At 41.1% G+C, this 12,171-nt stretch overlaps 1 protein-coding gene across 2 annotated transcripts in view; it reads left to right on the forward strand.

Annotated features, from left to right (window-relative positions):
• Tesk2 (testis associated actin remodelling kinase 2) overlaps positions 1 to 12,171 on the forward strand; it is a 105,775-nt gene that overhangs the window by 32,225 nt on the left and 61,379 nt on the right. For both annotated transcript variants that reach the window (XM_051171128.1, XM_051171129.1), the window contains exon 3: positions 10,630 to 10,751. In XM_051171128.1, coding sequence (XP_051027085.1) covers positions 10,630 to 10,751 — 122 coding nt within the window. The remainder of the gene's footprint in view (positions 1 to 10,629; positions 10,752 to 12,171) is intronic.

The raw sequence follows: 12,171 nt of genomic DNA on the forward strand, positions 1-12,171 counted from the left end.
TTATTTATTTATTTATTTAGGTTTTTTGAGACAGGGTTTCTCTGTTTAGCTTTGGCTGTCCTGGACTCACTTTGTAGACCAGGCTGGGCTTGAACTCACAGAGATCCATCTACCTCTGCCTCCCAAGTGCTGGGATTAAAGGCATGTGCTGCCACTGCCCGGCTAGTAATGTTTTCTTAGCAAATCATACCGGTTTAAGATTTCCTGAGCATGTTTAAAATGACTTTTGACATCAATGGGAATGCTTGTAGTGTTTTCTAGTTAAGCATAAAATGATTCAGGGCTAAAGTAGATATCCTTCATTCAGTTAAGGATCTTTTTCCTTTTAGGTGTATTTTATTTTCTGTGTATGAATGTTTTGCCTGCATGATATGTATGTACCCCATTTGTGTAACTAGTGTCTGTGGCGATCAGAAGAGGGCATTGGGTGCCCAGAAGTAGGAGTTATAACTGTGAACCACAGTGTGGGTGCTGCTGAGCAAACCCGGGGTCTGTGGAAGAACAAGGGCTCCAAACAGTTGAGTCATCCCTTTGGTCCCTATCTTCACACTTTTAACATCTGTGTCTATATCTATATCCATATCCATATCATCTATATCTATATCTATATCTATATCTATATCTATCCTGGGCTGTTGAGATGGTTCAGCAAGTAAAGGTCTTGCCAAGAAGCCTGGCAATCTTTGTTTGCTCCTGGAACTCACATGGTGGAAGAAGAGAACTGATCCCCACAAGTTGTCCTTTCATCTCCATAAAGAATATTGACATAAAATATTTGAAAATGCCAAAATGAAATCCGTCACTTGTATGCAAGCATAGAGGGAGAAAAACGAAAGGCTCGGTGTTGGAGCTGGGGATGCAGCTAAATGGTGCAGCACTTGTTTAGTGTGCACAAGGTCGTGGCTCTCATTTCTAGCATTGAGGGAAAATTCAAATGAATATTGAATCTGCCTTTTCAGAGTCTGTGGTGTGGTAATTAATTTTACGTATTTTCAACCCATCAGTTGAGTCATGGGGTATCAGATAGTTGGTCAGGTATTACTCTGGATGTGATAGAATGGTTTTTTAGTTGAGTTAAAGGACTGAGCTAGGTAGAGTAGCCTTCTTAATATGGATAATCTTCAACTGATCACTTGAAATTCTGAAAAGAACGAAAGGCTTACCTTCTGCGAGAGACACTGCCTGCCTGAGTGATTGAGCTGATATTCTTTGCCTGTCTTTGGAACTGAGAAGAAAATGCACCTCTTCCTGGGCTTTGAGCCTATAGCTGTTTGGTGAAAAAACACTATCTTAAGCAAGAAGCACAGAGTAAGGACCCATGGGGAGTCAAACCATGAAAAGTTCCATTATTTATTTTTAGCATGCTTCTTAGTTTTCTTGTTCTTTTCTTTTCTTTTCTTTTTCTTTTTTTTTTTCGAGACAGGGTTTCTCTGTGTAGCCTTGGCCATCCTGGACTCACTTTGTAGACCAGGCTGGCCTCGAACTCACAGCGACCCATCTGCCTCTGCCTCCCAAGTGCTGGGATTAAAGGCGTGCGCCACCACGCCCGGCTTTTAGTTTTCTTCTTTAAAGATTTAGTTATTCATTATGTATACAGCATTCTGCCTGCATGTACCCCTGCACACCAGAAGAGGACAACAGATCTCATTATAGATGGTTGTGAGCCACCACGTGGTTGCTGGGAATTGAACTCAGGACCTTTGGAGGAACAGTCAGTGCTCCTAATCTCTCGGCCACCTCTCCAGCCTGCTTAAGTTTTCTATGCCCTGGTTTCTTATATTTCTTCTTCAGTCTTGAAGAAGTAACCATTAGGGGATGGAGCTCATTGAAGTATTCCTGTGGTGAACCAAGGACTTCCTTCTTAGGCTCCACCTCCTGATTCTTCTTAGACTAGACTCCGTCTTACTGTGTAGCCAGATGACTTTGAGCTCTTGATTATCCTGCCTTCACTTCCCCAGTGCTGGGACTACAGGATTGAGCCAACAAACCTGGCTCATTTGTTTTGTTTGTTTGTTTTTATAAGCAATCATTTATGAGGCATTTATTCATTATTTATATATACTTGAAAGAATAGTTGTACACAATATTTTCTGTTCTGTATTTAACAAGATTAGGAAAAGAGAGTCTAAAATATTTATGAACCAAAACGCAACTGAGTTATGCATGAAATATAAAGAACATTAAATTTATATATAGCTGTGTGTAAGAGTAGAGAGAGTTTTAACTTATATTTTTATTATCAAAACAATTTAACTCATCTTATGGAGAAACAAGCCAGTGTTGGATTGTGAAAACTCCTGTCAGTTACTTTTCGCATATGTCTTAGTTTTTTCTTTTTTTGGTTTTTTGAGACAGGGTTTCTCTGTGTAGCCTTGGCTGTCCTGTACTTGCTTAGTAGACCAGGCTGGCCTTGAACTCACAGAGATCCACCTGCCTCTGCCTCCCCAAGTGCTGGGATTACAAGCATGCACCACCATGCTGGCTGACCCATCAATTCTTAATGAAGACTAAGATTGTTCCCTGAAACATCTGTTCAGATAGCTGGCCCCTTTGTAACCCATCTGTGTGGGCAGCAAGCATGGACTCTACAATGTGATTGGTCAAGGAGGCAGACAGTGAAAAGGAGTGTGGTGGGTACCCAAAGCCACAGTGGTGATGTCCTGTGCAGAGTTAATTTATTTTTGATGGCTGCTTTTGTGCTACAGTGGCCAAACTGAGTAGTTACTAGAGACCACAAGGCCTCAGAGCCCTATTATATTTGCTGTCTGACCTCAAACAGAAAGTTTGCCAACCCATGCTCTAATAGCTATACAGTGTATGGCTGAGTGGAAGTTAGATCTTAGTTTTAATTATAAAGTACAGATGGTTATAGAACTTTAAAGGTCAACCTAAATGAAAGGTGCCAGTAACAATGAAAAGAACTTGACTTCAAATACAAGTTACACAGGCAACTTAATGATCTTCAGCTGAAAAGACCTTTTATTGAGAAGAAAAAGGGGAGATGTGGGGTGGGGGGCGCAGTTGTGCTGTCCCATGCCTTAATCCCTGCCCCAGCATTCAGGAGGCAGAGGCAGGTGGATGTCGAAGAGTATAGACTTATGCGTATTCTTCTAAAATAATTCGGTTTTAGAATTTAGGACCCTATTAGAGACATCCCTACCCACAGGCCTTCCATGGTTATGTTACCTGTTTAGATTATGCTGTCTTTGTTTGGCTCTAAAGTCTGCCTCTACGGAGGAACTGGGTCCACACAAGTTCTGAGTAATTCAGACTACAAACTTACACCAACCAGTGGGCCTTCTTTATTGTTTCTGTTTCATCAGTATCTAGCACAGCTCTGCCACCTAGAGAGAATTCTGATATTTGTTGCCCGAGAGAAAATATATATATATATATATATATATATATATATTTTTTTTTTTTTTTTTTTTTTTTTTTGAGACAGGGTTTCTCTGTGTAGCCTTAGCTGTCCTGGAGTTCTTTAATATCTATAATAATCTTTTTTGGGGGGGGTGGCTTTTCAAGACATGATTTCCCTGTGTAGTCCTGGATGTCCTGGAACTTACTTTGAAGGCCAGGCTGGCCTTGAACTCAGAGATCCACCTACCTTTACCTCCTGAGTGCTGGGATTAAAGATGTGTGCTACCATGTCCAGATATTTTATTTTGTTTCTGTGTGTATCTGTATAAGTGTGTGCCATGTGTGTGGATGCACAGAGGAGGTCAGAAGAGTGTCAGATCCTCTGGAGCTGCAGTTACAGGCAGTTAGTTGTAAGCTGCCTGACTTGGGTACTGAGATTCAAACTTGCTTAACCACCGAGCCTTATCTCTAGCCCCCACACTTCCATTTTATAATGAAAAAACTGAGGCTCAAAGATGTTTACTATCTTGTCAGGTACACTATAACATGTATATCCTGAAGCTAGGATTTTTGAATTCCTGGGAATAGGAAGATACTCAGTGGGTAAAATAATTAGTGTGAAAACCTAAAGACCTTAATTTGAATCCCCAGTACCCACATGGAAAGCTGGGTATGGTGGCCACACCTGTTTCCCTAGTCCTTAGCGGTAGAAACTGGAGGATCCAGAAGGATTTGTTGACTAGCCTGTCTAGTCCAAAAGTAAGCTTCAGGTTCAGTGTGACTCTGTCTTAAATGAGATGGAAGCCCGGCATGGTGGTGCTCACCTTTAATCCAGCATGGTGGTGTGGGGGGAGAGGGGAGGCAGAGGCAGGCAGATCTCTGTGAGTTCGAGGCCAGTCTGATCTACAAAGCGAATCCAGGACAGCCAAGGCTACACAGAGAGACACTGCTAGAGAGATGTCTCGGTGGCTAAGAGTACTTGGTTGGTTCCTAGCATCTACATGGTGGCTCACAGCCATCTGTAGCTCCGGTTCCAGAGGCTCCAACACCTTCTCTGGCCGCCACAGTCGCCAGGCACACACGTAGTGCACATTCATGTAAGCCAAACATTCATATGCGTAAAATAAGAAAGTCTTAAAACAAAAAGATAGAAACAGTTGAGGAAACTCTGACCTCTCTGTGCATACATCCACACAACACACACACAAACACGCACTTACTTTTTACCTAATTAATTAATGGAAGATTTTATTTAATTTTTCTCAGAAGGAAATCACCTGCTTTATTAATTTTAATTTACTTTTGCTATTTTTAGAATATGAGAATTTATTTATTTATTTTTTTAACTTTGTCAGAGAGCTCATACTGATTCATGTTGCAAGACCAAGGCTTAACCATTTTTTTTTCTATTTGAGACAGTCTCACTACAGTTCTGGCTTTCATGGTTCTCCATGAATTTACAGGGATCCATCTTCAAGTTCTTGGATTAAATTCCTTTGCCATTACAAATGTTTTGGTTTAGTTTGATTTTTAGATTTTTGAGACAGAGTCTATTATGTTCTTTTTGAGTTTTTGTTTTTGTTTTGTTTTGTTTTTTCAAGATAGGGTTTCTCTGTGTATCCTTGGCTGTCCTGGACTTGTTTTGTAGACCAGGCTGGCCTTGAACTCACTGAGATCCACTTACCTCTGCCCACTGAGTGCTGGGATTAAAGGTGTGTGCCCTGCCCGACTTTCATTCTTTTCTCTTTCCTTCGTTCTTTCTTTCCTTCCTTTTTTTTTTTTCTCTCCCAGACAGAGTTTCTCTGTGTAACATCCCTGCTGTCTTGGACTTGCTGTTTTGTAGACCAGACTGACCTCGAACTCAGAGATCTGCCTGCCTCTTCCTCCAAATATCTGGGATTAAAGGCACTACCACTCAATTCCGGCACTCATTCTTTTTTTGTTTGTTTGTTTTGTTTTGTGTTTTGGTTTTTCAAGACACAGTTTCTCTATGTGATATCCCTGGCTGTCCTGGAACTGGAACTCTCTTTGTAGGCCAGGCTGGCCTCGAACCTCACAGAGATCCGCCTGCCTCTGCCTCCCGAGTGCTGGGCCAGCACTCATTCTTGATTTTGAAGGTTCCTTTAATTCTCTGAGTACTTGGAACAGTTTGATGCTGAAATGTCTGGTTTGATAGAGGAAACAGACAAGGGCATACACACATACACAAACACATGCCTTCTCTCCCCCTCCCTCTCCCTCTCTCTTTTCTCTTCCTTCTCCTCCCGTCTCCCTTCCCCTGCCCTCCCCTCAACCCTTATGGATATAAAGAAAGAGTTCTGGTTATCGCTCCTGTTATATTTTTCTAAACTGGCAACACAAATGCCAACTTATAAGGAACAATAAACTTACAAGCTAAAAGAACCCAGTGTTTGCCATCTGCTTGGTACTGAAATATTGATGTATTCATCTTTCTGGTTATGCATTTATTATTTAGCACACACAGAGCTTGTCATGCAAACTGTGTCTGTATTGTTCTCAACAGTTCTGGTTTAAGGAAAGCAGGGAAACATTTTAGCAAACAAAGATTGTTCTGTGATGTTTATTTTTGTGATTGAGCTGGTGGTAGTCTTATTTGTACTTAAGGTGTGTATAGCCCTGCCAGCTTTGTGCATGCTACAATCCCTTCTCAGTGGAGACATAGCCTTAGTTCTGATAGCTTTGTCTGGTTATTTATTTATTTATTTATTTTCGGTTTTTTGGGGCAGGGTCTGTCTGTGTTAGCCTTGGCTATCCTGGACTCGCTGTGTAGACTAGGCTGGCCTTGAACTCCCAGAAATCCACTTGCCTCTGCCTCCTGAGTGCTGGGAATAAAGGTGTGTGCCACCACGCCTGGCTTATCTGGTAATTTATATACTAGGTTTCAAATGCTAGCACTGGGCTGAGGAGGTAGGTCGATAACATGCCTGAGGTTTTATCCAAGTTGTGTGTGCCTGTAATCCCAGCACTTGGGAGGTAAAGGCAGGAGGATCAGAAACTCAAGGCCATTCTTTGCCATATAGTCTTTAAAAACAGCAAATATGTTAGTGTCACTGCAGTGGCCTCCATGTCCCAGTTCTACCCAAATCTGATCATAACTTACTTGTGGGGGATGTGTTGATGCAGGGCTTCTCCACATTGCTCAGGCTAGACTGAAACTCTAGCCTAAAATGATTCTCCTGTTTCAGCCTCTCAAATACTTGACAATATGGGTGTGTACCACCACGCCCCACATCAGTATTTTTTAATCTTCTAAGCTGTAACTTATGAACTTTGAAAGAAAGCAAAGCCGCCTCTTTTTTTTTTTTTTTTTTTTTTTTTCCTTCCTTTTTCTTCTTGTCTCTACTCCTTCCTTCCCCTCCCCACCCCGAGACAGGTCTCATATATTCCAGGATGGCCTAGTTTATATTCCCACCAGCACTCTATTGTAAGGGTTCTCTTTTGTTCACATCCTTGTCAGCATTTATTCTTTTTTTGGTTTTTGAGACGGTCTCTCTACATAGCTTTGTCTGACCTGGAACTCACTACATAGTCCAGGCTGGCCTCAAACTCATAGATATCCATCTGTCTCTGCCTCCTAAATGCTGGGATCAAAGGTGTGCACCACCATACCCAGCTTATCAGCATTTATTCTTACTAAATTCTCTCTCTCTCTCTGTCCTTCTCTCCCTCTCTATCCTCCTCTACCTCCTGCCTCCTCTTCCTTAATGTGTGAGTGTGCTTCTTGTATCACTCAGTACCATATTTCCTTAAGGTAGGGTCTCTCCCTAAATTGGAGCTAGGCTAGCAGCTAGAAAAACCCCAATGATTCTCCTGTCTTTACTTCTTCCAGTGCTGGGGTCACAGGCCATATGGCTGTGTCCAGCATTTACATGGCATTGGGAATTTGAACTTGGGTCCTCATGTTTGCATAGTAATTACTCGTAGCCATTAAGCCATCTCCCTGGTTCCTGTTAGTTGTTTTCTTAATGACTGACATTCTGACTGGTGTAAGACAAAATTTGAGTGTAATTTTGACTTGTTCTTCTCTGATAGCTAGTGATACTGAGTTTTTATTTTGTTTTCTTAATATAATTCTTGGATTGAACCTAAGACTTCATGCATGCTAGACTTTACATTTAAGAAATCAATGGCCTAAGAATGTAGCCCAGTAGTTGACTTAGCATGCCAAGACTCTTGGTTTGATTCTCAAAATCACACAAACCTGTGGTAATTCTACGACCAGCCCTAGGAGCTGGAGGCAGGAACATCAGGAAGTCGTTGCCAATCTCAACTACATTACAAGTTTGAAGTTAACTGGCCTACAGGAGATTCCATCTCAAAACAACGAACAGGACAAAACCCACTCCAGGCAGGGAATGAAACAAGAGAACAGATGCTAGTGGCATTAAAGTAAAATTACAGTAGAAGACTAGGGGTGTGTGTGTGTGTGTGTGTGTGTGTGTGTGTGTGTGTGTGTGAGAGAGAGAGAGAGAGAGAGAGAGAGATAAGAAAGAGGAGGAGTTGTAATTTGCCAAAACAAATTCCACTGATAAAGGAGAGTAAAGATCCAGCTTTATCTGAATGTTTGTGTCATTTAATCTTTGAATGTCTCATTAAGGGGAAAATGTTGACAGAGTATATTGTATTTGTATCTGATGCTTTGATAGGAAAAACTAAACAAAAGCTACTCCTGGATTCTGACCCAGGAGAGCTACGCTGGGATTCATCTGCTAGATTCTATGAATTGTTGATCAATTTGTAACAATGCTTTGAAGGAAATAAAGTTTACAAGGTAGTTACATCCCTTGAAACCAGTATATGGGGCTGGGAATATAACTTAGTGGTAGAGTTTTTGCCTAACGTGTATGAGGTCTTAAATTCAATTCCCAGCCTTTTAAAAAAAAAATGTATATGGTAAAACAGTTAGATCTCTGTGAGTTCAAGGCCAGCCTGGTCTAGAGTACCAGGGTAGCCAAGGCTACACAGAGAAACTGTTTCTGTCTTGAAAAACAAAAACAAACACAAAGTTTAAGGTAGATTTCTTTTTTTACATAAAAGGGATTCATTTCAAACAGATTTGTTTTGTTTTGTTTTCATGAATGGCTGACAAGGCAGTTGAATTTTAGATAGCACAAGGGATAATGGCTTTGTCAAATTTTTTTTCCTTCTGTGTAGCCTTGGCTCTCCTGACATTCACTCTGTAGATCAGGCTGAGATCTGCATGCCTCTGCCTCTTGAGTGCTGGGATTAAATGTGTGTGCCACCTCCAACTGGCTTCCTAGTCACTTACTTACTTACTTTCTTTCTTTTTTAGATTATGACTTTTTAAAAAAATATTTTATTTATTTATTATTTATACAGTATTCTGCCCCCATGTGTGCCTGCATGCCAGAAGAGGGAAAAAGATAGCAAAAATATCCAGAGACAGTTTTCAGACGATGGGAGTGGAAAAGTGACAGTAGATGAAGAGACCTGTAAAAACAGATGTTTTCTGTAAATAGTGCTGGAAAAATACTGTCAGTGATATCTTTGTATAAAAAGGCCTCTTTTAACTTATCCAGGCAAGATCTAGAAAGGAAAGCCACTTCTCTTTCATCAATCATGAGATACATGACAACAGTATCATTGATGTCCTGAGCAGAGAGTTGGCTTCCAGATCTCTAGAGGGATCTAGATGAGGGGAGAGCCTGCCAGCATTTTGCCTCCCTTTTCCGACTGTGGCTTCTGTAGCTCTCCAGTTTTTCTCTTCTATGCCCACAGCAAACCATTGTTGCTTTAAGTTCATGATAAGATGTGATGTTTTGTGTATTAATGGATAAGCTAAACTTTTAGCATTATTGTTATTTCATTGAGCATTTAGAGGGTAAAGACTAAAGTAGATGTAAAGCAATACTGAAGTCACTGAAGAGCAACAGCTTTGCATGCACGTCCCTGCTGTACCAGTGCTAAAAGTAAGTTTAAATAGTGTGTGTGTGTGTGTGTGTGTGTGTGTGTGTCCAGTACACTAGGGTCAAACCCAGGGCTTTGTGCATGATGAGTCAGTACTCTAGCCTTGAGCTATGCCCCAGCTCCATTTTCCCCCTTATAGATATATTTTTATAGTGCTTGGTGTAAGCAGAAAGTATGTCATTTCCGTGCCTTATAAAGTGCCCTGTAAAGACAGTTATAGCTTATTGTTGCATAAGGCTTACTCATATTTCTCCCTCCCCCACACTTAAGGATTTACAGAAGGGACTGTTTCCTTCTGGTATCCTAATTCACCAGTGTTGGCCTTAAGGAAGTAGCCTTAAAAAATGTCTCCATTACCCAGGTGTGGTGGCTGTGCCTGTGGCCCAGCACTTGGAGGCTGAGTCAGGTGGATTGTGTGAAGCTACAGTTAGACAAGCTGCACAGTGAGTTTCAGGCCGTTAAGAGATGCATAACAATAGCCTCGCAGTGGTGGCGCATGCCTTTAATCCCAGCACTCAGGAAGCAGAGGCAGGTGGATCGCTGTGAGTTCAAGGCCAGCCTGGTCTACAAAGTGAGTCTGGGACAGCCAAGGCTACACAGAGAAACCCTGTCTCCAAAAACAAAACAAAACAAAACAAAACAAAAAACAAACAAACAAACAAAAAACAGAAAAAGAAGGAAAGAAGGAAAAAAAAAAAAAGAGAGATCCATAACAGGACCCTGTGTGCTGTGATAGCTGGAGCCTGTAATCCCACCTTAGAGGTGGAGGCAGAAGGGCCAGGTGTTCAAGTTCATCCTTAGATATTTAGGAAGTTTGGGGCCAACTGAGGATCCCAATTCTTCCTTGCCACCTCAAGAAAACATAAAAAGAGCCAGGTGATGGTGGCACTCCAGAGGCAGAGGCAGGTGGATCTCTGTGAGTTGGAAGCCAGCCTGGTCTACAGAGTGAGTTTCAGGACAGCTAGGGTTACACAGAGAAACCCTGTCTTACACCCCCTAAAAAAACATAAAAAGATAAATAAAAGATATGATTAACATTGTATTTCTGGCCAGCTCAGTGTGCACCAACTGTGGTCTTGGATGAAATGAATTCATCTTCATTAATGGAGTGAGACAAGTGTATTTTTTTTTTTTTTTTACAAGATCTCACTGTGTAGCCCAAGCTGGCCATCTACTCACATTCTGCACCAGCATCCAGAATGCAATATTTAATTTTATCTAAACTGGTACTAAGACATCCTGGTATGTTCCCTATACGGAGACTTTGCTATCACACATGGCTGCTGCCCTTGACACTTCTTACTCTGTGAAACTTTCTAGGTGCGACACAGAGCTTCTGGTCAGGTGATGGCGCTCAAGATGAACACGCTGAGCAGTAATCGAGCAAACCTGCTGAAGGAGATGCAGCTCATGAACAGACTCTCCCATCCCAACATCCTCAGGTAATGTTTTCTTTCCTCCCAGGATCTCTAGGAGGCACTATTGGAGGCTTGCTACAGTACTACTTTATCTTTTGGAATCTATCTTACTGGGCCTTAGTTAGGCTCTAGGTCTTTTTCTCCGTGGTACAACTTAATTTCCTGTAATTAACAATATTTAATAAGGCAACTTCCTCTCTCAAGTTGTTTTATTCTCACTAGAACATTAGTACTAGCTCATTAGAATAATTGTTTCCTACTGTGATTAATAGTTTGTCAGAAATAAAAGATTGGTCTCTATGTGGTTATTTAATTATCTTAATTACTTTAAGAGGAATTGTAATTAACCCAGTGACTAAAAAGAACGGCAAACTTACGGTATAAAACTACCCACCCTAAACACTGAGTCCTCACTTAGACACTGAGCTGTTGAGAATGGTTTTTACATATGAAAGGCTTGGGCGGCAGAGTGACTCACTGGATTAAGGTGCTGATCTGAGTTTGGCACCTTCCCCCACTGCTACGCCCCACTTCCCACCCAGTCCCACATGGCAGAGGGTGAAAATAGGGTCTGCGGGGCTGGAGAGATGGCTCAGTGGTTAAGAGCACTGACTGCTCTTCCAGAAGTCCTGAGTTCAACTCCCAGCAACCACATGGTGGCTCATAACCATCTATAATGTGATCTGATGCATACTGTATACATAATAAATAAATCTTTTAAAAAAAAAAAAAAAGAAAGAAAATAGGGTCTACTTGAGCTAGACTTTCGCTGACCTCTTTATATGCTTAATATGTAGTGTCTTGTCTGTCTGTCTTTTTCTTCTTCACACATGCATGAAATAAATGTAATTAAAAAAAATTGTGTTGGGGGGAGCTGGCTGGAGAGATGGCTTAGAGGTTAAGAGACTGGCTGCTCCAACAAAGGTCCTGAGTTCAATTCCCAGCAACCACATGGTGACTCACAACCATCTATGATGAGATCTGGTGTCCTCTTCTGATATGCAGTTGAAACACTGTATACATAATAATAAATAAATCTTTAAAGAATATTTAAGTTAACTTATATTTTAATGTATATTTTACTGGCTGAGATAGTTCAGCAGTTAAGAGCACTGATTGCTCTTGCAGAAGACAAGGGCTCCATTCTCAGTTTCAGAGGGTCCAACACCCTCTTCTGGCCTCTGTAGAGACCAGGCGTACATGTGGTGCAAATGCATGTACACATACAAAACACTTATGTGCCTGAAATAAAGATAAAATATTTTTTTAAAAGGTTGTATATTTTTTTAGTAATCAACACCTGATTATTTCTGATTTTAATCATGATATATTAGTGAGGCAAGTGTACTGTGCTTTCAAATGAAATTACACAAGGTAATATAATTTAATGCATATTTAAAGTAGGATTTATGTGTAAGATGCTTGTAATGTCAAAAGTGCCGAG

This window comes from Acomys russatus, chromosome 29, assembly GCF_903995435.1.
Source record: "Acomys russatus chromosome 29, mAcoRus1.1, whole genome shotgun sequence".
Lineage (NCBI taxonomy): Eukaryota > Metazoa > Chordata > Mammalia > Rodentia > Muridae > Acomys > Acomys russatus.